Here is a 27,736-nt window from a genome sequence, read left to right on the forward strand (position 1 = left end):
TGCAACAGCCTCAGTATAATAAGGACCATTCTGGTTGTAATGGGGTCCTAAAAGCCTAATTTTCTCCAAACCAGGGTTCCTGCAGAAATGTCTTTAAAGGTACTAAAATAAATCCAAGTCTTAAATCAATCTTTCAAAAGTCTTAAAATTGCCAAGACATGGGATGTATAATTGATGATTTTTCTGACATTGCAGTTTAAAATCTCAAAATAGTTGGTATTGTGTATTTTTTTACATAATGGACCAAATGCTTCTCACATTAATGTCAGGATCCTCAGAGCAGATACGTTGTCTGTCAAACTCAGCAAAAAGTGAATGGGAATCACTCATGAAGAGTGAGAAACACAAAACTGCCAAAACAAGCCGCCAACAGATGCCAGGTATTTCTGCTCGACTGTCATCTCATTGTTTCCGACTTGATGGATGCAGTAGAAAAGCTGTTATGGAATTATAGTTCTCAGCTGTTTCATGATTTTATGTTGTTTTGTTGTTGTCTACCTTGTTTTCCACTCTAAAAGTGTTTTTTTTTTTCAACCTTAGATCATCCAACTTTTTCACTGGACCAAAAAAGTCATTTTTTATGTTACAGTAAACATTTGTAATTGATATCATTGATGTTATTTGGGTAGTTTTTTCTACAATTATGGTTAATATATAGTTGGTCTTAAATTTCATTCCTTGTTGCATTAAAAAAAAAAAAAGTTTTAAAAAGGCTCAAAAAGTCTTAAGTCTTAATGGGATTTGCTTGAAAATGAGTGAAAAAAATCTGTCATGGCTGTAAGAGTACTTCCACCTGTTTGTAATTCATCATGAACGCGTTCAAAGAACGGACTTCATCCTGAAAAATTATATTATTAATAATATTTTAAACAAATTGATCTGCATTGAAAACAATCTGGACTATTCTTACCACGCTGGATTTTTTCATGTTTTGAGAAAAGAAGGTGTTAGGTTGATAAGGAGATTTCTGCAGGGAACAACTGCATCATTGTTTAATGTTCGTATTTTGCTGTCAGATAAATGTCGTGGAGTATTACTATAAAGTAGCATGAAATGGAAACACTTAAGTACAAGTACCACAAATCTGTACTGAAGTGCAGTACTTAAGTAAATGTATTCAGTTACATCCCACCACTGAGCTTCACACTCAACCTCTCAGTGTAAAGGTTTTGATACTGAGCCAGGCGAATAATATCCCTTAGCCTCTAAAGCGTAGTGCAGGTAGCAGTAAAGTGTGTGTGTGTGTTTGTGTGTGTATGTGTGACTGTGTGAAATGGCTCCTGCCTTTTAAGCGTCTCACTAATACGTAGAGTCCATTTTTCCAGGATTACAGGTGGGGGCGGTGGGGGGGGGATGGAGGCGTGTGTGTGGGGTTCTCTACGTGCTCCTCATGTCAATAGGCATCCATCAACAATCACTGCAGGTCCAGCTTCTTACAGCAGCCTCCTGGGGAACAGAGCAATCACGCCCACGAAAAGGCTGTAGTCTGGATAGTCTGGACGGGATTTTTGGACTCTTTATGTTTTTGGTTTTTTTTCTACTCTTTTTTTTTTTTTTTCTATTTTCCAAACCTGTTTATTCTGGCCTGTGTGTGAGTGTGTGTGTGTTTTTGTGAGATTGAGGTAGTGAAGTTCTGTGTATGAATACAAGTGTTTATCTAGTAGAGCCAAGACAATAAGTCAGTTAATCAGCAACTATTCTGATAATTGATTAATTATTCATTATCACACATAACAACCATTCACTGGGTGCAGCCTCTCAAATGTGAGGATTTTCTTCTTTTCTGTAGTGTGAGTGTATAAAGAGCAATATATGTCATATATGTATTGTATGTGTGCATATGCAGCAGGACTACAACTATTTTCATTAGGTTGCTTGTTTTGTTGGACTAAAAACACAAAACATTTAATTTTCAGTGGCAAATTCTCACATTTGAGAATTTGGAAGCAGTAATTGTTGAATGACTTCCATAATTAATAAATTAGCAAAATCATGAATTTTCTAGTCCAGTCAGTTTTATTCATATCACCCAAAATCATGAATCAAAAATGTGCCTGAAAGGGCTTGACAATCTGTACAGAATATGACAACCTCTATCCTTATATCCAGATTACCATGACCCCGCCCCACCCACCAACCCCCCCACATCTGTTTTCTATCTAATAAATCAGTTGACTAATTGTTTGAGCAATTACCCACATGCATTTTTTTTTTTTTTATGTCTCAGTTCTCTTGGAGAGTATAGACAAAATAATACGTTCTCCTCCTCACACCTGCGCACACAGACACTTCTGTACCTGCTAGACAGACTGAACACTTTGTAGTAGCGAGGAGACAGGGATGTGGGAGGGGTGGGGAGGGGTGGGGAGGGGGGCTGGCAGTCTGGGAGAGTGGCAGCACCACTGATCATCTCTACGATTTCAGACTTAATTAACCCAGGCGTCGCGCCACACGTCCTCCGGCCCGTCAGCGGTGAGTGCCGGTTCACTATCACCTCTGAGATCTTTGGTGATGACAGGAGGAGAAAGACGAGGAGAAGAGGGGCAAGACGAGCCAGATGGGAACTTGTCTCACCAGCATTGCATAACTTAACCAGCTATTAAATGATAATTTAAATTTGTCACACCTTAAGTCTTATTTATTTATTTTTATATTTGGCCATTATTTTTGAAAAAATACAATAAGACAGGTTGTAAACAGGGCAAGCCTGTTGTTGTTAGTATTAATCCCTCAGTGCACAGAAAAGCTGTGTGCACAACTTTGGTAGTTCAAGCTCAACTAGTAAATCTATCTGTAAAGTGATGGATGTTTTCAGGCAACAGTTTGGGTGATAATTTTATGATTTTCTTTCATTTTCTCTGTGGAGGAAGTTCGACTACTCTGGTTTACAACCTGTCTGGTGTTCTGTTTGAACTTGTTGCCGCAATGAAATTCATTTTAGTGATGTTTATTTTCCGTCCTTGATTAATCTGCCAATTATTTCCTTGGTTTCTTGGAGCTCAGTGTGCTTGTTTTGTCTGACCAACACTCACAATTCCAAAGATATGTCTTTTACTTACATAGATCAGTGAGAAAACCAGCAAATATTCACATTTGAGAGGCTGGAAGCAATTAATTTTTTGGCATTTTTGCCTAAAAAAATAACCTTCAGTGTCAAAATAGTTGCCAACATGTTGATCACCAGCCCTTTCGCTGTAGTGATATTATTGCGTTCCCATACTTAGCTATTGTTATGTATAGGAATAAAACCCAAGTTGTAATAAACTGTGATTATCCTTTAAGAGTTAAAACTGGAACCCAAACAGTCTGCATGCATCTTTCCACCGCCGACTCATCCACAGGCTCTCTACGCATAATTCAACAGGAGCCCATAAATATAATTTTTGCTGTTAACTAACTCTATCCTCAGTTAGCAGTGCAATAAACCTGCAAGCAAAACCTCAGTTGCCCCCTGCTCGCTTGTCCCCGGAGGCCTGACTCAGACCGTCTGCCTTTCTGTCTGCCTGAGCTCTGAGAACACGGAAGTGCAGACTCAACCATCTCGACAGTCAGAGGGGGAGGATTGTGTACCCACAAGGGCCTGCGCTGAATTCCCACAACCAACAAGGAATTTAAAAATACCTCAGCTTTGCTGTTTCTCATGCAAAGAGGGAGAGAGCCAAGACAGAAGATTGATCGGTGACAGCGCTCTCGCTCTCTTTCAGTCTTTCTTTATTCTTTTGCTTTTTAAGTTATTTCCTTCTTTGGCTTTTTTTGCAGCCTACTGTAAAAAAAAACCAACAAAAAAAAAACTTTCTTTCTCACGTTTCCTCCTTTCTCTCCTCCTCTGTCCTTCCTCTCTTTTCCCTCCCTCTGTCATCTTGTCTGTCTCGCCATCTCATTTAAGTCAGTGACATTTGATGTGAAGTGGCGCGGGCCCGAGAGCTTACAGCCACTGACTCATAAAAACACACATGCGCGTGGAGGACTTGATGTGGAGGGAAAGGTCAGGCATACTCTCCGAGGGTCTAATCACCCACTCTCATTGAGTGGCTTGCTCACTCAGTCTCACTTGATTGAGCGTGCATTTGTGTGTGTGTGTGTGTGTGTGTGTGTGTGTGTGTGTGTGTGTGTGTGAGAAATGTGATCACGGGTGGAACTTAGTTGATGTATGTAGGCGAGCGAGTGTGAGAGCGATAGATTGTGCCTCGAGAGTGGTGATTGGTGTGTGAAAGATGGTTTATCAGTCAAATGTGCGCTGCTGACTTGTGAACGTATGATTAGCAGATGACCGCTTTGGGTCAGGTGACACGCATGTTCAAATGCGCATGCAAACACACACACGCAATCCTCTTGCCCAAACATGTGGTGTAATCAGCGGGCTTGTCAGGGGAACTGTGGGGCTGTAACAGGCTCATTAACTTCACCCTGAGCCTTTTTTAGAAAGGGAATTGGCCAAGACGAGTGGGCCACACTTCTCTCTACCCCCTCTTAATACAGTCTATTCTCGGCTCAGTTTTGTGCGATAAGTGATTGTGCACGTGTGTGCATGTATGCGTGACGTTCCTCTTTGCCTCAAACCTCCAACTCGCTCTTGTTTCTGTGCTTATTCCCTCATTAGTGAACTTTCAGCGCCCGCCCATCCTAGCTTAGTTTAGTGCAGGGCAGCAGGGATTAAGTATTAAAGAGCCTCAGCTGCTCTGGGGCTCCTGTAGCTCAGCGTTCGGCCACCGAGGCCTGATAATGGTGTTTGTTTAGCCATTAGTCAGGCCCTGCTTAGCAGCTCTCTCCCCTCTGGCTGCAGCAGCACTGATAGATGATGGATGAAGATTGTAAGGGGTGGCGGATGGAGGGATGAGTGTTGTGGAGTGGTTTCGATAGCATCAAGAACATTTGGTGGAAGTGTGTGACACTGAGGATAAGTGGTGGAGGTAGTTCAAGTAAATAAGGGTTTTTATTCATATTCGTGTGTGAAGGAGGAAGTTAGAAGGTAGCACTTGTGTTATGTGAGTTGAGATTTTGTGTCGAGGCACAAACACACTTCATCACACTCTAGGCTTCCTGTGATTAGTTCTCGTCGTCAGACTAATTAAAAAGTAGCCCAGTCTATTTCCTTCTGCATGAGCAGCAGAAAGTACACCTTCTCACTGAAAGCTGTTTAATTTTATGAGGTATTTTTTTGCAGCTAATTTAGCCATTACCTTTTAAGCTCCAAACGTGACCTTTTCTCCATACGCTGAGGAGAGCTGCCTAATCTTTGGGCCATTACCTGGGAGCAGTTAGTCATTACCAGAAGCTGGAATCTTTCTGGGCCTCAGCCGGCGCCTGTATCCCCACCATCACAATGCTCAGTCACCATCCACACGATGACTCATCTTGACAAGTGACAGGCACCTGCCAGCTTGCACAAAGGAACTATTGAGACTTAGTCAGTACCGTGTGTGTGATTGCCCTCCTTCTGTTTCTGTCTTTCTGTCTCTCGATCATTTCTTATCCCCCCCCCCACCCCCCCCCCCACCCCCACCTTCTTTCCCGACGTTACTTCTTTCGCTCATTCAGCTCTTACAAGTCTGGGCAGAGCCAGAGAGATTTCATCTTTCACAGCTTGTACTCTGTTCACAGACCAACTCACCTGTGTTTAAAGGAATAGTTCAGGATTTCTGGGGAAATGCCTTTTTGCTTTCCATCCAAGAGTAAGAATTCTAATCCTCTTTTTACAAGTACATGTGCAGGACAAAAAGACTGCAGACTGGGAAAGTAACAGCTGAGTGACTGGATGAAAGGAAAGACCATTACAGAGAGAGATCTTGAATTATTCCACCCAAAGTCCAACTAAAATTAAAAAGCAACCTCTACATCAGTGGTTTCCAACCTGTGGGCCACGACGGTATTGCAAGTGGGCTGACAAATCATTTGCAAAACAGCACAGTTAAGGTGAAAAAAATGTAATTATAAAGAAAAAATAAAAATATAGATGATGTTTTTAAATGTTTTAAAGTGAAGTGATCTTTAAATGCATGAAACATGTTTAAAAACTACTTTCATTTTTTTTCTTGTATCAAGTGATGTCAATTATAGGAACTTTTACGTTGTCGCTTCCAGACCACATAGTATACTTGTTTGCTATCTCTTTGTGATTGCTAAAAGATTACATCCATTGCAAAACTGGAGTGTCAGAATGGATAGCTGGTTAGCAACCGGAAGAGTTAAAAGGAAAGAGGCAGATGGTGAAGCAAAAAGTGGACCCCCCACCGTCCAACAAAACAACATTCAGCTTCCCCTGCTTTTAGTTCAATCCTAAATGTTTGATCGTTAGTTCTCTGAGAACATATTATTTGGCCTCCATGTTATCATGGAGTCAAATGTGGGCCGCCAACATTTTGGAGATATCTGAGTGGGCCGTGAGTTGGAAAAGGTTGGGAACCGTCGCTCTGGAAGTCTAAATAAGTTGGTTTCCACTGGTGACCCTGGTGACTGTTTGTTGAACTCAGACACGTTTGTGCTGTGAGGAGGAGCTGTGCTCAGTCTGTCTCTCTGTCCTCTCGCTGTGTGGTCTTTCTGCTCCATTGTCTATCACGGCGCGTAAATTAGGTAAGAAATGCTTCCAAACTAAGTGGTGGGAAAGAAATCTGATCACTGAACTGCTGCGTGTGTACGGTAAGCAGGTTACTACCGTGCATATAGAGGCGTTCTCCGATTACCTGAGTAACCTGATTTCTCCAAGTCAGCTGGTTCCTCGAGCATGTTGACATACTGAGAGAGGTTCACAAGAGAAGGAGCATAGCTTTGCACCTACATCTCTTGTAGGTGCAAAGCTATTGAAATAAACACGTATACTCTGACCCTAAATTACAAATTTTATTTATTTTATTTTTTATTTTTTTAAGTTTAGTACCAGTCACATTTTTGTTTGGTCAATCTTTGGCCAAACTTTTACTCTTTTTATCGTCACAGTAGACCCAAACCCGAGCTCACTGATGTATCTGGCGACCCATGCTATAACCAAAGATGCTGTGTTGAAGTATGGAAAAGATGGATGAAGGGTTGACAAATAAACAGCCGAAAAGTAAACTGGATAAGCAAATAGTTTTTCCATGTGTACTGATTAAAGAAATCAGATTCAAAATGTGAATTATTGAGCTTTTGAGACATTGAGCGGCTGTGTGTATATATATTTTTTGACAGAAGCAGGTTTGCCGTTGCTCCCAGCTTCCGTTGTTTATGTAAAGCTAGGCTAAACATGTCCTGACCCTTAGCTCTGTATTCTTGATTGCTATCACTCTCCTTTAGCTCACTCTTGGAATGAAAGCAAACAGGCATATTTCCCGAATCCTCTGACCTATTTCGTCAAGGCCAAAGCCACTTTAAACACACACTGGTCTCATCTCCTTGTTCACTGTTCATATGAATTCCTGTAAGAGGGAAGGCGAGCAATCAGTCACCATAAGATCAGTATTCCCCTTGAAACCAAACGAAAGCTGGGCAGTGAGACTAAACCACATTACAAGATACCTTCATGGCTCATTGACGTTTATGCTGGTGAAGTGAAATCATTATAACCAATAAGGTGTGTAATGGATTCTTTCCCAGCAGTCAGTCTGACTGCCTGACTTCTTAATTGTGGCTGCATGTGTGTTGGAACGTGAGTACGTGCTGTATGTAAGTGGAGGCTGAGTGTGCATGGGGAGCAAGGGGATCGCTTCAGGGTGGTGTATGGATCAGAGAAGCTGCCTTTCAACCAGGGGAAGCAGGGATTTAAGTCTCTGCGTGTGTGTATGTGTGAGCAAGCATCCAACCTGCTGAAGTGCCCCTGAGCAAGACGCTGAATCATTACCTGTGCTTAAAAAAGAGCCTGAACTGTGACTGGAGCCAGAAAAGAAGAAAATCTCTGCAGCAGTGAGTTAATGTGTCATAAAGAGAATGAGAGTTAACAGTAGTGCTGAAATGATAAGTGAATTAATTGATTAGTTGATGGAGGGGAAATGTATCAACATGTACTGATCAATCGATCATTTGAGTCTTTCATCAAGCAAATATTTAAATTGTTGCTGTTACAAGCTCTTCAGATGTGAAACTGTGTCAGTGTTAATTGAGAAACTGGCTTGAGAAAGCCTCAGTCTGATTTCTGGAAACTCTCACTGGCTGTTATTCTGACTTCAGAGAGTAAACAGTTCATTTGCATCTCCAGTTGTGCGTGTGAGCGACATTTTTCATATGTAGTTACGGTGTTGGATCTCAGATGTGTATCTGTGAGTCGAGGTGGTTAGTGAGCTTGTGTATGCATGCCTGCCCCTGCAACTGTTTGTGTGTATTAGCAACCGTCTGGCTGTGGCGTCGATGTCACAGGAGCCATTGGCTCCTGAAAGTAGCTCTTTTCCACCAGGCCAGACCGTTTAATCAGGTTCCCCACATCCGCCAGCTGTGTCCACACAGCAAACAAGCACTCTGTCCCGCTGGAGAGCTGCAGCATCCAGCTGGGGGGGGGGCGGGAGAGGCCAGTTAGCATTGGGAGATTAGCCCAAGCTGCTGCTGCCCAGACAGAGAGAGGTTGCGTTTGTGTGTTTGTTTGAGAGACAAACAGAGATTGAGAGATTACAAGAGGCAGTGAGGTCGGCTGCTGAGAAAGGTGTAAGGCAGAAAAGTCTAGTCATGAGTGTTTCTGTGTGAATGCATCTTTGCACGAAAATATAAATGTGTGCCCTGCTCAAGTAGTTTGTGTGTGTGTGTGTGTGCTTGTGGTTTTGTGCTCTTGCTGCTCAAGTGTCCAGCTGGCAGAGGGGAGATAGCAGGAGCCTTGAAAATGGTGATGGAGCGGTAAACAGACACACAAACAGCCTATCAGTCCTAATGAGGAAAAGTGCTGTGCCTAAAAGGATGGGGATGGTGTGTGTGTTTGTGTTTGTGGGGGTGGGGTGGGGGGATTTACACTCATAGTCATACATCACAAAAAACTAACATACACAAGTGGGCAGACATGTGTAGACACACAAGCACACAGGTGTGAGAAGTGGAACACACACACAATCGAATAGGAGAGCAAAGTCAGATCCACACTCTCCTTGGATCATTGGCCAACTTTAAAGGTGTTAGCATATTTAGGCCACAGCAGCTGGATCCCACTGAAATGGACCAGACCCATCAATCCCCCTACCCATGCCTGTTGCCCTGAATACAATGGCTGGGCTGGCTGCTTTGGTGAGCGTGGTTCTCCCAGTCAGTCAAATTGAAATAAATGAACTGCCAACCCTGACGGCAGGGTAATTGTTCATATGGAAATTGGATTGCCGTCGTCACACCAGCCTCCCATTGCAAGTCATGAAACAATTTCACTGTAAGGATGGGATAAGAGCGCTTGCATGTCAAAAAAAAAAAAGAAAAAAAAGTGAGATGGGAGACATGCAGAGAAAGAAAGAGTTCTCCACACTCTCCCACTTCATGTTTCATCTTTAACAATGCCGCTTGTTCTGCCTATCCTTTTCCTCGTCGGCAGCGGGAAAATAAAGAACAGGGATCCACCCCTCATTTCCGGCTCCTTGTATGGCTCCTAACCCACGTTGTCATGTTGCCTTGTATAGGCTTTATCAGGGCTTTTCAGCACAATCCACGCTGCGAGTGACATGGCAAGATTTGCTTTTGAGCATTAACCCCTCGCTCACCTCTCCTTCCCCACACTCCGCCCAGCCCTGAGGCCTCTGAGGACATGCAAGTGATTTAATAGCAGTTCACTTTTATCAGTATGTAACACTTGAAAGCAGCTTCAATGTGAAGACACCCCCCCTCACATCAATGTCAGACCCTGGCATCTGTCAAAGCCAGCTCTCCGATAAAGAAAGTGCTGAATATGAATGATCACAGTATGGGGTGATATCCTATTATGTTTTCAGGGTAGGGTGTCTGTTTCTTTTTTTTATTTATTATATCAGTTCCCTTTCAGTATCTGTTTTAATGAGTGAGAGGAGCGCTCATGCTGGTTCAGAACTTGCCAGGTCAGCAGTTGCACAAGTGTTTGTGTGTGTGTGTGTGTGTGTGTGTGTGTGTGTGTATGTGTGTGTGTGTGTGATCTAATCATCACACACATTCCGCTCGTCTATCATCTTCCCCCTGATCTCTTGCTCCCTCGCGCAGACTCGCTTGCACACTTCCTCCTGGTGGGTGTCGTCCCAGAAAAAAAGGGGGGATGTGGGGATGTTGCGTGGCAAGAGGATTGGTCGAGAGGCATGCGGACTGCCATGCTGGGGTTTAGTGGCCCTGTGTCAAAGAAACACAGCGTGGCAGTTCGAGGAGAAGAGTGTGGCTGTGTGGTCGGAGCGGGATTACCTTGTCAGCACTTCAAACTGCGCCGGTGCACGGTATTGGTGCGTGCACATGTATCAGTAAGCCTGTGAATACATGTGCGCTTGTGTGCACACCTGCCATTTTTCAATTACCTTTCATTTTTCCTCTGCTGAGAGCTGCTCTTCCCGTCCAGACTTGTCCTAAATTGGAGGGAGGGTGGAAGAGATGGCACTGTAGTTGTCAACAAAAGGTGTGTGTGCATGTGTGTAATGAGTAGTGAGCCAACAAAGGGATCCACCTTCGTGTGCTACTTTCAAGTCTGTGCATGCAGCACCTCAACAGTGTTTCTTTTTAATATTTATTTTCCCTCCAAGCAAAGAAACTAGGGGTGAAAATTACAATTCACTGAATCCAATCATGCAGTTTGTTCACTTTTCTTTAAAGATGAATGATCACATCATCATCAGTAATGCCACAGTGTTCCGCACTGATTCTGACATCTTCAGTCCAGTGGTTTGAGTCTGTTGCAGCCTAAAGCTGTTGTGTTCAGTTCAACAGGTCACAAAACCAGACCCGTACAATCACAGTCTGAGTAGTTCATTCATGGTGGTAGTTCATACAACATGTCAGAATAGAGCGATGAGACAGAGCAATGGGGATGGAACAACATAGTCCTGGCCTTATTTCCAATCTCTGTCCCTGGTCTTTACACATATGTTTATCAGGATGGAGACAAGCTAGTGTTTCCATATTCTTATTCTAAACCTCTCAGACTTTTTTCAGTGATGTTTGCACAAACTTTGTCAACTTGTTGAACACCACACATCCTGTTTGTGAGGAGTTGCACTAGGTCAAGGTAAACGATCTGAACATGACTGACAGTGTCTGATATTAAGATACGTTAAAACCAAAAGATCAAAGAACCAGGAAGCTGCATTAAATGAGCAAATAACCAAATGAACCAACTACTTTGGGTCTAAAGCTACCAACTGTATTTGCAATAGAGCTCTCACATCATTATCATTTCTGTTGCTTTCACGGTCTTTTAATAAGCTTTTAACAAGGAAGTAACATACTGTTCATCACGGCTGAGCTAACAATGACGCTCTGATTCCTCTGTTAGGGAAGCGCCACTGCTACAAGCTACTGATTCAGTCAGTGACGGTGATGATTCAGGTTAGACAGTTCAGTTCAAAGATTCATTGACTAATACTGAATATTTGCTTTTTTACTGTAACTTTAAAGTGAAATGTGGGAAGGGGAAATAGTAGAGATTTCTAACTTAATTCAACCATGACAGTCAGGCAGTTTTTGTTTTTTTCTATTCAACAATTGTGTCTTTCACCGAATCACATTTTTCATATGTGCCAGCTTCATTAGCACATGATGCGTTTCATTATTATTTATCCCAGGCCATTGGAGGCTTCATTAGCTGCAAGCTGATGCAGCACACAGCCTCTAAATTTAGCATCTTTTTATTTATTCAGAACGGCCACGTGCTGGATGGTATGCCCAGTTGCCATGTTCTCTCACAGCAGCTTAGAGACATGTTGAGAAAAGAGAGGTGGGCTGGTCTGAGGAGAAATGGGCCTCATTCCACCTGTGTCGCCCCCACCAGACGTCTACCTCTCTTCAGCTCTTTGAAGCCTCTTTAATTCCAGCGTTCAGGATTAAACCCATGAAAAAAGGATGAAAAGTGATAGAGCGACAGAAGGAGACATCCTAGGAGAGAACGGGCTCCTTTGAAATATGTTAACTGACCCACAATGCAGCATGTGAAGGAAATTTGTGTGACACTTTTTTTTTTTTTTTTTCTGAGCGGGGGCTTGCTATAGGATTTGCATGAATAGGAAAAGGACTCTTTGAAGTCATGGATGTAAGTGGAGCTGGAGTTTTCTGAAACCTAAATGAACGCCCCGAGACAATTGTCCTTGCATTGTAAATTGCAGTCTGAGAAAGTTGCTGTGTCACAGCGTGTTTGATTGGGAGTCAAAGGAATCAAGTGATTTTTCTGTCACAGCAACCATTGACATAATTCACCTTTTGTGAAGCCTCTCTGTGCGGTCTGTATCACGGCAGAGTGAAATGATAGAAATACGGATATTACAGTGTTTAGTGGACAGCACATAATGGAAATACATTCAGAGAGGCAGTCATGCTTCAATTACTGTGCATATTTGCAATCACGCTCAATATTTAGACAGCACGCTCTTCCTTGTTGTGCACAAAGAACTGAATGACAACTCAGCAGCATTAAGCAAACAGCTGTTGTTTGATTTTCCAACATTTTCTAGATGCATAGTCCTACTTTAGGTTTAATTAGTATGTACAGGAGGTGCTGATGAAGTTACAAAACACTGGATGTTCCTGTCAGGTATTTCCACAAACAGAAAGAATGCACATCAAAGGTCACGTGGTGTGTCAGACTACCTGAACCTGTTTACCCATCAACAGACTGACATAAAGCAGCGTTTAGTGAGGAATCACAGCCCAGCTTTTGGAATATACTAAGATCAAGAGACATAGAAATGTATTAAAATGCCATATCATATACATTGAGAAATAATGGTAATAAAACCTGCATTTATAAACTGTGGCAGGTTTCAGGAACAGGAATCAGCACTTAACAAAATAAGGAGAAGACAGAGATAGAGAGACAGAAAGGGAGGAGAGCAACAGAACTGGTTTAATTAAGGAAGGTGGAAGCAGGATAGATACAGGTCAGTGCGACTGACACGCACAGTGTTCTCTGGAAATGTCAAATAATGATCGCAAAAATGACACGTGTCTTTTATCACAAGCAGTGCATTCATGCAATCACTTTATTGATTCTAAAATTGATGTTTGGGGGATTTTGTCATTCAGTACAAAGTCATCTGTATTCCAGCTCTAACATCCTTCAAATTGCTGCCAGAAGCCAGTCAGGAGTGAGGCTTTGTGAGGCTCACTTTTACACAGAAAACTTTATTACACTGAGCCTGTGTTCATTTATTTCCGTGATCGTTTTTAAAGCCGGTTTTCAGCGTCTGTCTGTGAACATTTTGCAGTTTGCCACCACTCTCTGTTGGTGCAGCTTGTCTGTTTTTAGCTTATGTTGTCAACATTTTTGAAGCAGCAAAAACCGTTCTGCAGCTTGTGCAGTTTTTGCGATGCTTCCTTGAGAAGTCAAACATTAAAGTGAGTTATTGTGTCGCCTCTTACAGCTGACACACGCTTGTGATAGTCAATTTAACTTTGCCAGTGGAAATGTCTTTGTAAATAAAGTTTTGTTACTTTCGAGCCGAAATCATTGTTCACACGGTGTTCCTTTTATTTTGTCCACCTGTTCAGTGTTCAATGTTTTTTTTTGGTTTTTTTTGTTAGCCTATTCCTCTTAGTTAAATCTTGACAAAAGGCTGACTGCCCCTCCATCTTAATTAAAGCTGTAAAACCATCCACACACATTTCTGTCCTGAATAAGCACAGACTGGAATTTTATTGCACCATTTCAATTTTAATGGAAATATTTAAGGCCATGAATTGAAAAGGGCACAATACATTTACACAGTGAAATGGGTTAGGAGGGGGAGAAGGACTGAGGTAGTAAATGGGTGGGAAAAAAACCCAAAAAACATCAAATCATCAAATCGAGTAGTGGGTGATTGGGGGTTGCAGGTGAAATTAACACAGCCCCCCATCCCACCCCCCCACCCCCAGGGCAAATGTCTAATCAGTGGTCCCCCCACTTAGTCCAGTGAGGGAAGGCAGGTTAACATAATAAAACATAGCTTTGGCAAACGACTTCCCACAAGTTTCATCAGGGGTTTTCAATTTGACAAATGTGCCTGTGGACTTGACCGGCAAGGTGAAATGAGAAGGAGGATGCTATTGAGAGTGTGTGAGCCGAAACCGCATGCAAACGTAGATGCACATTTGCTGTGTGGGCAATAGCTGTTTCGAAGCCACCTGCAGTTCCATATTTACCACCGCCTGGGCAAACAGCAGTGAACGAGGACTCCACAGACACCTGCTGTCGGCCAGTACATGATGCTGTCCATATTTTACGGGGATATTGTGTGATCATGTTTCCTGAGACAAAACGCTGTACTTCCTGAGCACATTGTGCTTGGAGGTGTTGTTGAAGTATTAAAAAAACAAAAAGCGAAGGGAGTTGGAACAAATGCAAGTTTTTTAAATAGACTTTTACTCTGTTATGGTTTGAGATCTAGCTCTTGGCCTTAATCTTTCTTTACCCCCACTCAGAGGAGTTTTATTTTTCACCAGTGATCATTTCTGATATTAAGTCAATTAAGTCCAAAATAACACACCGTTTATAGAACTGGAGCAGAGAGTTGAGTCATACATAAACAGCTGCACTGCGCACTCAAGCTCAAGACAGTTCTTAAAATAGTTTTAACCTCATACCCTAAATCTATATCTTGAGATGCTTCATGAGTAGTTCTCTTGAAGGGTCAGCTCACCCAAATGACAAAAAAAAAAAAAATATATATATATATATATATATATATATATATATATATATATATATATATATATATATCATACTCACATTTTTTTCATTTGCTTTTTGTAGCCTTGCTGATAGTTTTGGTTTTATTTTGTTTTATGTCTGTCATTGAGATTCCTGCTTCCACCTCATTATAATGCAGGTAAATGGGGTTTATATTTGAATTTGATATGATTGACATGCAAAAAAAAAAATCGCAGTTATCTTTGTTTCCAGAAACAATGCCATTTATTCTGTGGAATATACAGACTTTGACATGAACAAATAAACCTTTGAGATGACTGAGACAAATTGACTGAGATGCTTTTTCTGGAAGAAGATTGGAGTGGCTGTAGAAATTTCAGGCAGATATCTAAAAAACCTTGCCAAGTCAAATCAAATTTATCTGCTTGGCTACATGCAACAAGAGGTAACTAGGAAAACATGTTTAGTTGTAAATTCAGTGAAGCAGCCCCTTTAAGAGAATAGTTTGACTTTTGGGGAAATATGTTTTTTCACTTCTTTTTTTTTTGAGAATTTGAAATGAAGATAGAGAAATACATATCACTCTCATATCCCATATTGGTTACATATGAAGAACAAAATCCACCAGCATGCGGACACGAGGGTGATATCAATCTTCTAATCTCACTCTCAGCAAGAGAGGGAACGAGTGCATTTCCATAAAATGTCAAGCTGTTGCTTCACACATTGTGACTGTATCATTTACATATGAATGCAGACTTCACACACAATGATCATTACATTACATACAGGTGTGTGTTTGTTTGTAGTGGTGTGTGTTAACTGTGCCCCTACCCTTCAGTTGAAATCTTGTGTTGCTGATAGTTAATGTATGTTCATATGTGGATAATAAAACTCCTCTTCCTGTCTGCTCTCTCCAGAGATGGCAAGCTGGGTCTCCCTCCTCCTCCCCTTCCTCTTCTGCCAGTCGATCATACGAGCCCAGGAGGAGAGCAGCAACATCCCCATCCTGGAATTCACCTCGGAGACCCCCATCAACAATGTGGTCCAGGACCCTCAGACTGGTCGCATCTACCTGGGAGCGGTCAACACCATCTTCCAGCTGGGGCCTTCGCTCCGCCTGGAGGCTCGTGCCGAGACGGGCCCCAAAGAGGACGCCCGGACCTGTACGCCGCCTGCTTCAGCCTGCCAGGACACGAAGCTCATGCCCAATCTCAACAAGCTTCTGCTGGTCCACCCGTCCAGCGGTTCACTCATAGTCTGTGGCAGCCGCTACCGAGGCATCTGCTCTCTGCTGAACCTGACCAACGTGGAACAGCAGCTGTATTATCGTGACAGTAACGGAGAGAGGACTTACGTGGCGAGCATAGAGGATAACGTGAACGTGGTGGGCGTCATGTCCACCTACACAAAAGATGGAAAAACCTTCGATGTGTTTCTTGTTGGGAAGGGCTACGGAAGCCTGGACAGTACAAAACTCATCAGCACTCGAATCCTTCAGGACTTCCGGGAATGGGTTGTGTTTGAGAGCATCATTGAGGCATCTACTGTACAGACCACGCCATTTGTTCCCAAGTATCTGCACGACTTCCGCCATGCCTTCAAAGACAATGGGTTTGTTTATTTCCTCTTCTCGCGGACACTCGATGGTACGGATAATAAAAACTTTACCTTTGTGTCTCGTCTTTGTGAAGACGACCATCACTACTACTCCCACACAGAGCTCCAGTTAAACTGTGGTGTAAATAACCGATACAACAAAGTCCAAGCTGCATTTGTGGCTTCTCCAGGAAAAGAGCTGGCACGGGTCATGACTGAATCAGGTGTGTATGGGAAGGTCGTCCCCTGGAACAAAGTTCTGTTCATGGTGGCGAGTCCAGATGACGCCGAAAACGAGTCTGCCCTCTGCATGTACCCTCTCAACTCCATCAACGAGCGGCTGGTGGATATCATCAGCGCCTGCTACAGCGATTCAGGGAAGATTTCCGGGTTTCCAGCTGTGGATATCCCCTACTCATCTAAAACTGAGGAATTCTGCACATCTAGAATTGCAGTAAGTGTTTTTTTTGTGTCAGTTGATTGACGTTTCAAAGAATCTGTTAGGAATAAATGGGAGTGTGTTCAGAAGAATTCCCTTTGCTACAATCAATGATGCACAGATCTGACTGTTTACTTTAATGTCTCAGTGTTTACTCTGTTCTGCAAATCCTTTGCATTGTCCTGTCTAAATCTCCCTCGCATATTTTCCCTTCTTCCTTATCTCTTTTCCCAATTCCCTCAACTCATCCGCAATAACACTATATAGCAGTGGTAGGAAAATAGAGCCCCATTGGCCAAATCTGGCCCTGTAGCAAAAGTATTTAGCCCCGTGATGAAAGCTGAAATCCAAAACTTTTATACATTTTTTTCTACCGTAGATAACATTTTAAATGCAAGGCCCATGTAAATTAATAAGCTGCTGTAGCTCTGTTATCCCAAACTCGCTAATGGGAAAAATTACCTTCTGCCCTTTGATACTATCCTAAAACAAACTGCTCTATAAATACATTTTATTCTAATATTAATTAAAAGAAATGACCACTGAAATTACCTTGAAAACTTTTCTTTTCAATATGCTAAATAAGATTAATTTACATGTAGCTTATTTACATTCACCTTAGCAGAGCACCTGCAACATTTTTAAGGGATTTGATTTATTTATTTTTATTATTCCCTCTCTTATCGCTTTGAATTAAAGGACACAATGCACAAGCAATATTCTATTCTTTTTCTTTGCAGAAGGATACATTGGAAAACTTCAAGTGTGGTGCGGACTTTTTGCCTTCCCCTCTGGCCAGCAAGCCGAGGTTTGCCTTAACGGCAGATGCAGTGTTGACTGAGCTGGGCCTTCTGACCGCTGTGGCAGTCGCTGTGGAGAATGATCACACCATTGCCTTCCTGGGGAACAACCAGGGCGAGGTCTTCAAGGTGGAGTTGTCTTCTGACCTGTTGCTCTCCTTTACTTTAAACTTTCACCTGAAGGATGAAGGATTGGGGAAATAACCTCATATCCGATGCTGTTACTTTTCGTTTTCTGTCCAGGTACACCTCACTGTGGAACCATATGTGTACAGCAAGACTCCTGGCAACACCATGGGGGAGAAGGTCAACAAGAACATTTTCTTTGACCTCAGTAACAGCAACCTGTACGTTACTACTGAGAAAAAGGTGTGTATGTCAGGCTCCTTTTCTAACACATTTCATACATAACACATGCCCACACAGGAGGCGTTCAGGAACAGTACTCTATGCAGGTCACCAGTGTTTTGACAGCACTAATGCCGGGAACACAATGCCTGTGTTGTGTGTGTGTGTGTGGTGGCTGCCGTTGTTGAACTGCTTCGGAGAAGTTTGCGCGTATGTGTTCACACACAGCTGTATCTTTTTACATAAAGTTTGCATGTTCCTGGAATATTGGATTTCTTTTCATTATAAATTAATTGACAGAAAATGTCACTAAAATGCCACTGTCTCAACATGCAGCCACTAAAAATATATGTCTGTGACATATTCAGATTCGGAAGATGTCAGTTTTATGTGATGTTGCTGGTATGATGTCAGTATGATATCAACAGGTCTTGTCCCTGTCTATTTTTGCTTGGAGCTGCGCATGTCGTGTGAAAAATAGGTGAGATGCCAAATCTCTAGATCATGCGACGCAGCTGCAAGGCGTGAGATGCTTGGGTTTATAGTTACTATAACACACGCAAAGTGTGAGTTAAACGGTAACTAGTACACCACATTTGTATGCGGCTGCACTGATTAGAATAGAAGCGAATTCATCAGCTATCTGTTAAGATGGATGACTTAAAAAAAAAACACACATCCTGTGTAGACATGATGTAACAGTTGGTTCTAAGTATTAGTCACATGCTGTCTGACTCCTTTTTACCACAATTTCCTTCTGTCTTGCAGTTGAATGTTTTTGTAGATTACCTTGTGATCTGTACATGTGATCTGTATCTCCTCAAAGGACTAATGCAAGCTGAACAGTCAAAACACATGACTGGTGCAAATGCATAATATGACAAATACATTTTTAACTGGAAATAAACTATTCAGGGTACAAGTTACGGTCAATGGCGGAAGAGATACTTGGATATTTTAGTGAAACTTACAAGTAAATGTCTGCATTGAAGATTTTACTGCAGAAAAGTTCCTAAGTATTAGGTATCAAAGGTAAGAGTTCTCATAACGGATAACTGCCCCTTTCAGAATGTTATATCATTAAATATATTACATAACTGAACTACTCTAAGATGATTGTACCATATGGAGCCTGGTAATAACACTGAATCGCAATTTAATTTCACTTCGTTCTGTCTGTTTGAATCACTGAACAATTCAGAGATGTGGGCAGTGATTCACAGGTCGGTCTGCAACAAGGCTAGATCATCATCATATAAGTGGGTGTGGATGTCGGATCGCCGGTTTTGGAAAGTTACAGAAACGATCAGACACAGACCTCCTTATTGCGACGTCAGGAAGGTGTTGGGGGTGTGGGGCGGAAGTGATTCAAGTGATCAGACCAGCAGTTCTGCAGAAGCTCACTGACGCTTTAAAGTAGGAGTATATGGAAGAACATGCAAAAAGTAAATGTGCTTAGTTATTTTCCACCCCTGGGTAGAGTGAACATTTAGCATTTAGATGGAGGGAATTGTTTTAGTAATTAAACACAGAGAGCCGACATGAGGGACAGTGTGCTGGGACAGCACTTGTTTTACTCAGTCTGCACACCGGCAACAAACCAAGGAACATTTCCATTAAAAAAAAATTCATATTTTTTGCTGTGTCTCCTCTAACGTGCACTGTTAGATCATATTTCATGTCATAATGCTCCAGATTACCAAGGTGCCGGTGCAGACGTGCCTCCAAAAGAAAGACTGCCAATCATGCGTGGAACTGAGGGACCCTTACTGTGGCTGGTGTGTCCTGGAGGGCAGGTGAGGACCGCACATACACACTCACAAGTGGACTTAAACGCACACAGCGACAGGCTAACACAAACAGCCACACTTGCAATTCCATCTGTAAAACACAGCGGGGTATTTGTTCAGTGTTTTATTGCAGACACTTTTAGTACCCCCTGGTGTTTATATTCCATCTCCTGTTGTCCGTGCAGCCGTAAGGAATTAAAGCTGTTTGTCAGCCTCATGCAGCGAAGGCAGTCTGTGCAATTTACTCTCATCAGCCTATATTTATCAGGGTCTGGAGGGTAGCGGGAGCGTTATGAGTCATGTATTTTACTGAAATGTGATCATGAAACAGGAATAAAGCAGAAAAACAGTTGTGTCCCTCTGGGAGCTGTTGATGCTCTGTGCTGTACTCAGCATTCAATTTGTAATGATAATTTGATCAAGTGATTTGTCAACTGACAGAAAATTAATAATTTTGATAATCATTTAACTTGGTTACAGCTTCTTGAATGCGATATGTCTGCCTTTTTTCTTTGTCTTACATTATAATAATCTGAATTTATCTGGGTTTTGTACTTGTTGGTCGGATAAAACGCCACATTTGTGATCCAAGACATTTTTCTGTGTTTTCTGATGTTTCATAGATAAGGAGGAATAATCGATGAATCAAGAAAATAGCTGTCAGATTGAGTCATAAAAAAATTATTATTAGTTGAAGCTGTACTTAGCTTTTTTTTTTTTCTCTCCTCACTTCTTGAAAACAAATTAATCTATATTATTTTCCACTAAAATCTGCTACATTAAATTCAGTGGTAAATTCAGTGATGAGGACAAAAAAATCTATGAAATCTGACCCTGTGTTAGCCTTTTAGATTAGGTATCATATGTGTTATGTGGATGTATGTGTTCTTTTTTTCCTGTGCACAATGTTTTAATTAAGAAAGTGCATCACAGTATTTTTATATCATATTGTCAAATGTTTAAAAATTGAAAGTCACTTGGGCACGGGGTTGATGTGTGCTACAGCACACTGAAAATCTGTTAGAGTCCATAGGCTTTGTTTTTTGAGGCCTAGTGGAAGCATTTAGGGGATGTGGAGCAGGGGCTGATGGGAGTTGTTCATCCTTCGTCTGAAGGTGCACCAGGAGGTCTGACTGCCGACGGGCAGAGGAGAAGAATGGCTGGCTGTGGAGCCCCAGGCAGCAGTGTGTCAAGATCGTCTCTTTCTATCCCCCGAACCTTTCCTGTAAAAAGACTCAGAAGGTACAGTGCTGCTTCTCCTCTCGCTCATTCTCGTTCACTCTCTCCCTTTGTTCTCTGCTCCTCTTTCTTTGTCTCTCGCTCTGCACTACACAGCCCAACTTACATGCACACCACACAAACATGCACCGCCTGAGTAATAAACTGTCTCTATCGTGAATCAGAGGTCCCGGCACTGGGTCTTCCTGCTCTGTATTGATCCATCCAAAAAACTCCAAGCTGGCTTATTATAACTGACCTGGTTGATTGTGCTCACAGCCTGAAGATGGAGAGCCTCTCTTATGCGCTTTCTCTCTCAAGTTGTTTTTTTTCATTCCTCCACTTCCTGACTACTTCTCTGTCCCTCCCTTTCTGACTCACTCTTGTATTTTCATCAGCTGTAACTCTTATCCTTTCTCAATCTCAGTCAATCTCCAGCCTTTCAAAAGGAAACAGTTTCTTTATTGTAACTTCAGTTGAATCATATGAATTATCACTAAATTATACACCAAGCAGGGAAATTAGTTTAACCTTAACTAATATTATTTAGCATACCTGGTCATAAACGTCAATGCTTTCAAGGGTTTACAGCTGTTTTGCATGCTTTTTTTCTGTGCAGGTGAAGATCAGCATCCCCTCACTGCCCACCATCGGCCCCTCTGACCGCCTGCACTGCATCATTGCGTCTTTCAAGAGTGAGGGCGCCATGTCTGACTCCAGTCAGGTCTCCTGTGATCTGCCCAACCCCTCACTTATACCACAAACACCTGACGACAAAGGTATTTCCTTTATAATTACCTACCCTCATTTAACACATCATCTTTCAAGGCAAACGTCTGCTATTCTCCATCATAACTAAAACTGCATTAGCAGCTAGGCAAAGTAAACTGCCCTGGTGCTGTAGATGCTGAGGGGCTCAAAAAAGCCCCAGGTTGACCAATGCTTGTTGGTTTTGGTAATTTGATTAACTGCAGATTTGTTCGGGAAATTGCACCACAAAATTACACTATAAAGAAAGAATTTACAGTCCACGTCTTGTAGAGGTAACCTGTGTCAAAATCTAGTTTTAGAAACTTTTTTTTTATTATGACACAAAATATTTTTCCAGCATAGCATAGTCATTTTTTCCATGAGTTTTTTCTTTTTTTTTTCCAGTGTTGGGCCATTTTCTATTAAACAAAGACAACGAATTTATGAACCATGAAGCTGCTCTGGAACAGAGCAGAGATGTGTCAGTAACAAGGTGGTGTACCACCTCAGCTAAACAATTTCCTGGGAGTACTGGTTGCTCTGGACATAATGGGTACTTGAAGTTGACAGAATACCCCCTAACATCAGTGATTATTATAACTTTTTTAGTCAATACATTAATACATAAATTTGCATAAAGATATTTTATGTGATATTGAATAATTTACAGGTCATATCATATGTGTCTGTCATCAAATACACAAATGACACTATAATGAACTGGATCTCTTGGATATTCAGACTTCCCAAAGACACCATCCTCTACCCATAAATGTGTAAAACTCCCTCCTTTTGCTCTGCCCTCAGACTTTGTGGCCGTGGCCATCAGGATTTTTGTCAATGACACAGTGGAGCTGGCCACGCGGGAGTTCAAGTTCTACAACTGTGCTGCCACAGTGAGAAAATCCGAAAACACACCGTGAGTCAGACTCTTAATCTATCAGTTCTGCCCTATCACTCGCTGAAAATCCACAGTGACACTGAACATAGCATCAGCTGACAACCTTGATGTAAATGTATCACCGTGCATGAGCAGATGAGAGATCAAGGCTCTGTTTGTAAATTGTGATGCATGGTAGTTTTGAATGCACCTCTTGCATTTTCTCTCCTCCCTTTATTACCATTCTGAGGAAATTGCCTCAGTTTCCTTTTCATTAATCAAAAAATGAAAGTCGATCTTGCCATTTTTTTTCCTCCTCCTTATTTCTTTTTCTTCATTTCTTTCATGCTGAGGAATGTGTGATGAACGAGCTTCGCTTATGTGAAGTTGCAGAGATCCATTTCGTTGTCAGCAGCATGGATTTTTGTGCCGGACGCTCTTTGATGAGTTTGCATGTTTTAAAATTTTTGTTTGTGTGTGCTTTTGTGTGCGTGAAAGCATTTTCCTACCTTTGTTGTTTATGTGTCTGCGTTTCTGTGTGTGTTTTCAGTTGCATGTCTTGCGTGGCCAGTCAGTGGGGCTGCCAGTGGAACATACTTGACCACACCTGCAGCGACATGGACCAGAGTGTGGACCATCCCAGGATCATCAAGCACCGTCAGGTTAGTTATCTCAAGGGTAAACACATCAGTGACAGGTCAGAGACTCTTTTCTCTGATAGTATGTGTTTGATAAATGTTGGCGGTAAGACACATCTAATCACCACACGTCTGAGCGATTCACATCTCCCGAAAATTAATAAAAAACTCAAATCCTGGTATCAGCTGCCACCATCTTGCATGACAAATGTTGTAGGATATCAATTTACAAGTCAGCAGATGTTGCAGCGATACACTTATCTGTTGCTGCAGATGAGGGTGTCCGTTAAGTGGTTGGCATATTTAAAACGTAAATGATAAAAAGTGGGAGGATCTGATGTGTTTTGATGTCTTCGCAGGGAGCGAGGTGTCCTCAGTTTGAGAATCCAGATCCTGTGCTGATCCCCGTGGGCTACAAGACTCGAATCAGCTTCGAGGGGATCAATTTGGAACTCTACCCGGTAAAGATCCACCGTCACAGGATTCAAAGCATTTCTGGAAATCTTTTCAGCTCTTTAAAACACTTTTGGGTTTGGTTTTAGGACCACAGTGAACTGATTGGTTACAATTTTCAACAGGTGCATAAATGAATACTCATGTGTCAGAGAAAAATTACTTACACTGACAAAAAGAGATTCTTCAAATACAAAAAAGAACCAATTTATTACATGTATAAAAGCTGACAAAAATGTGGGGGGAAAAAAAGTGACAAGAAAGTGAATGTTTTGGTCACAGAACCATTGTCAGTGCAACTTAATTAGACTATGTTATGCAAGAGATATAAATAAGTTTTCAGACAAACAGTTGTCTGGATTTTTTTGTTGTTCTCATGTAGAAAATCTTTTCACATTCTGATGTAAGTATCTTTTGATTAAAGACATCACCTCCACATGCTTTTATAGTCCACTGGATGGCACACAATGAAGGTGCTGACACTTTTTCTTTCCATTTCTGTGTTATGGCACTTGCGTCTTCTTAAAACACATGTCCTGACAGGCCTGCATGTTTTACCAATACTACCAGTTCTTGTTTTCCCACGTGCCATATGGTTGTGAAAAGGAAAGGTCATCCCAACCAAACTGGACTGGTGGAGTCTGCATTCACAAGATCTCTTTTACATGTTGCTTTCTCTATAATGAGGGGAAAAAAACATCAGAGAAGTATTTTATAAATTATAAATTCTAGCTTCATAAATGAATACACTGTGTTTCTTTGTCTGGCTCTGCAGGAGCGTGTTTTCTCCATTGGCACTGAGCTGATGAGAAACGTGGAGGAGGAGGTCAATTTTGAGGACGGGCCGTTCTATACCTTCAGTGGCTTCAATGTGAGTGTGGGAATTTGCGAGTTGCTTGACACTTGTCTTGATTCGATACTTGATGCTCGATTGTGTCTCTGCATTCAAGCTGAACGGCTGATTTTGTTCCTTTACTAAGCTTGTTGATGTTTCTGGCCAATTTGCCCTCCACTCAGCACAGGCTCTTGAACTATGGCTGATTTCTCGACCTGATTGTTGAAGAGCAATTTATAACAGCTCTGAAATAGTGAAATATACTGTGGAGTACCACTTGATATCAGTTTTAGTCCATATGCACACTTTCTGTCAATGTGCAGCTGACTTTATGCTCTACACTTGTAAATCAAATCACTCTTTAGCTGGTTTTCACAGTCCCTTTGATATTCTATAGCTCCCTCTAATGGACAGACTCCCCTCACTGGAGTTATTTTAGCTCCATCTCCACATTGTGAATTCTGTGATTGGGAAGCTCAAACAGTGCATAGCCCCCAGCTATGTTCTTTTCCAACATTGATTTCTTGAGCTGAAAATCTGCCAGACTGGGTATAATTTTTTTTTCTTCCCTTTTTTCTCCCTTTGGCATGAGGGAGCAGCAGCCCACACTGTTTGCTGAGAAGAGCTTAAGTGCCATTAATCACTTGATTCTGTATTAATAATTCATTTTCTTCCAATTTCTTAGTTTTCCTACGATAAGTCACCGGAGACCAATGTTCTTTTATACGTGAAGGACAAGTCAGGCAAGAAGATGGACAGCACGCTGAACGGTATGCTCTCACATTTTAATGTGGAGGCCTTATTTATAATGCTTTGTGTGTACACTGCTAGTCCCAGTGTGTGGTCGGGGGGGGGTCTATTAGACTTGAGGAAGCTATCTTTTATCTACGATTGGAAATTAATAAGCAAATTAATTGGTAATGACTGTATCATTATGTACAATATAAAAGATTCAGATGCATTCATTTTACATTTTCATGGTCATGCAATTTAAAACAAAGCTGTCAGATATGACCATAGACATCTTATCATTCATTCACATACACATTAGAATATATACAAGGCCGTAGGTCTGGTTTCAGAAGTAGGTTGGTGGGTTAGGAGGGGGGTTCACAATGAAGAAATATATATATTTTGAGTTATCATACTTCATAATAATGGTATAATAAAACATCTGTGGAACCTCTGTGTTATAACTAGTTAAAATCATGTTTTGTATCCTAAATAGACACTAAATACCTAATACTTTGCATCTTTACTACAAAGGGTACTGTGTGTTATTGCATGATCTTAGTGTAGCATCTTTTTAGAGAATATTCACTTTAATTAAAGTGAGGAAATGTTGCGAAAATGTGAAGAGTTAGTTTTTTTTTTTTCCCTCCCCCCATCCCCCCTCTCATATAGTCACCTTATACAACTGCTCCGTGGGGAGGGAGGACTGCAGTCTGTGCAAGAACGCCGATCCAAAGTACAGCTGTGTGTGGTGCGCCAAGCAGAAGGCATGTGTGTATGAGAAGCTGTGCAACACTCAGCAAGGCTCCGAGGATCCCCACAACATCGAGTGCCCCGACCCACAGATCACTGATGTGAGCATTCACAGAGTTGTCATGTCTGCATGTTGACCCTTGAACTAGGAGCAGTAGTTGCTTTAAAGGCTTGTGACTAGCAGTGAAAAAGCACTGACTGGTGATTGGACTGAAGCACTTTAATGGCCATAGTGTTTTTCTCCTCTTTGTTGACAGACCAGTTGAAAGTCTGTTTCTCCTTGAGGGCGTGTTGAGCTGATCTGCAGCCTATTAGATTGGATCAATTCTTGCTTTTGCTTGCTTAATTGTTGGTGCCTCATTGTCATTGACAAAAATCCATCAGTAATTGTGTTGATGTCGATGAAACAGAGGTTATGACCATACATACTCCAGCCTGACTGATACATTGGCAGGCTAAAATTATTGGCCAACAGTCCCACTGCAGGGAAAGGAGAGTCCACCCTTTTCTTAAGGTGACTGTCGGGTCCTATATTTAATTTAGTCCGGACTCTCTTACTGTTCTACACAAATCTCTAACTCGTCCTATTCCATTCAATGAAATCTTTAGGCACTGCAACACAAAGTACAAAAACTGGGGAAGTATGTTCATTTTTATTATTTCATCTGGGTTTGACATGTCTAGTGGTCATATGGTCCATCTGTCAAGGTCTTCTTTAATTGTCTTCATAACAGGACCAACATAACAGGAGTTACTTTCATATATACATTTGTTGGGATCGTAACCTCCAGATGTTTAATAGCAGGGAATCCCACTTGAAGTGCTTTGCAGAGCAGCATTTTGTGTAAAATTAGCAAATCCTTTCTTCCTATAAACACCCACCCCCACTCCCACACACTCTGTCTTCCCATTCAGATCATCCCTCGTTTCGGACCCCTGCGGGGAGGCATCTCCATCACCATCCGCGGCTCTAACCTTGGCATCCACAAGGAAGATATTAAAAGCATCACAGTAGTCGGAGAGCCCTGTATCCATCAGGAGGAGAAGTACTCTGTCTCCACAAGGTAATAATCACTCACCTTAATGTATTTATGCAAATTTATGAGCGGCGGTGCACACACTGTTTATTGAATTCTGCTGGTCAAACTGTGTATAGACAGGTTTTATCCAACGTCTCCATATTGTTAAGTCTTGGATACGTTATCAGGTAAGGAGTGCTTTGCCTTTCCTCGAGGTAACCTGGGCGAATATTTTAATTAGCTCATTATATCACTGTATTGATCTGAAAGTCTCCAGACGCGGGTTGATTCAGAAACAGAATGACTCCTTTAAAAGGGGACAACAGTGGAGGAAAGGTGTTCAGCAGGAGAACCAATAGTGCAATGCAAACATGACAAGTAATGATCCTTTATTCAAAATCCTACTTTAGCAAAAGTACAGAAATACTGCCAAGTATCAAAAGTAAAGTACTCATTCCAATTTTAGCGTCCTAATACTGATGCAACAATGTGTAAGCAGCATTTTACTGTTGCAACTGGGTGAGGTGGAGCTAGTTTTAACTACTTTACATACAGTTTTGTGAGATGATTAAAGGAGCAGGAAAGAAGAAAAACCAAAGCTCTGCAACACAAGCCTGGATTCATATTTTAGGCTTTTCTCCAGTTCTTGCTTTTTTTTCTCTTTTGGCCTCAAACAGTTATTTAAACAAACCTATAAGAGAAGTTTAAAGGGGAAATGTCCCCTTGGTGTGTGATGGAAATCTGGCGAGCTGGTTAA

The 27,736-nt window shown here is 41.7% G+C and overlaps 1 protein-coding gene across 2 annotated transcripts in view; it reads left to right on the forward strand.

The window, feature by feature from the left end:
- Positions 1-27,736, forward strand: part of plxnb2b (plexin b2b) — a 122,105-nt gene that overhangs the window by 62,262 nt on the left and 32,107 nt on the right. For both annotated transcript variants that reach the window (XM_071493786.1, XM_071493794.1), the window contains 13 exons: positions 15,646-16,778; positions 17,504-17,692; positions 17,807-17,932; positions 19,607-19,707; positions 20,817-20,943; positions 21,539-21,698; positions 22,477-22,588; positions 23,100-23,211; positions 23,547-23,648; positions 24,416-24,511; positions 25,161-25,245; positions 25,880-26,061; positions 26,876-27,024. In XM_071493786.1, coding sequence (XP_071349887.1) covers positions 15,648-16,778; positions 17,504-17,692; positions 17,807-17,932; positions 19,607-19,707; positions 20,817-20,943; positions 21,539-21,698; positions 22,477-22,588; positions 23,100-23,211; positions 23,547-23,648; positions 24,416-24,511; positions 25,161-25,245; positions 25,880-26,061; positions 26,876-27,024 — 2,672 coding nt within the window. In that variant the 5' untranslated portion in view covers positions 15,646-15,647. The remainder of the gene's footprint in view (positions 1-15,645; positions 16,779-17,503; positions 17,693-17,806; positions 17,933-19,606; positions 19,708-20,816; positions 20,944-21,538; positions 21,699-22,476; positions 22,589-23,099; positions 23,212-23,546; positions 23,649-24,415; positions 24,512-25,160; positions 25,246-25,879; positions 26,062-26,875; positions 27,025-27,736) is intronic.

Source organism: Trachinotus anak, unplaced genomic scaffold, assembly GCF_046630095.1.
Source record: "Trachinotus anak isolate AG129_WGS33_773 ecotype Australia unplaced genomic scaffold, CSIRO_AGI_Tana_v1 ptg000002l, whole genome shotgun sequence".
Lineage (NCBI taxonomy): Eukaryota > Metazoa > Chordata > Actinopteri > Carangiformes > Carangidae > Trachinotus > Trachinotus anak.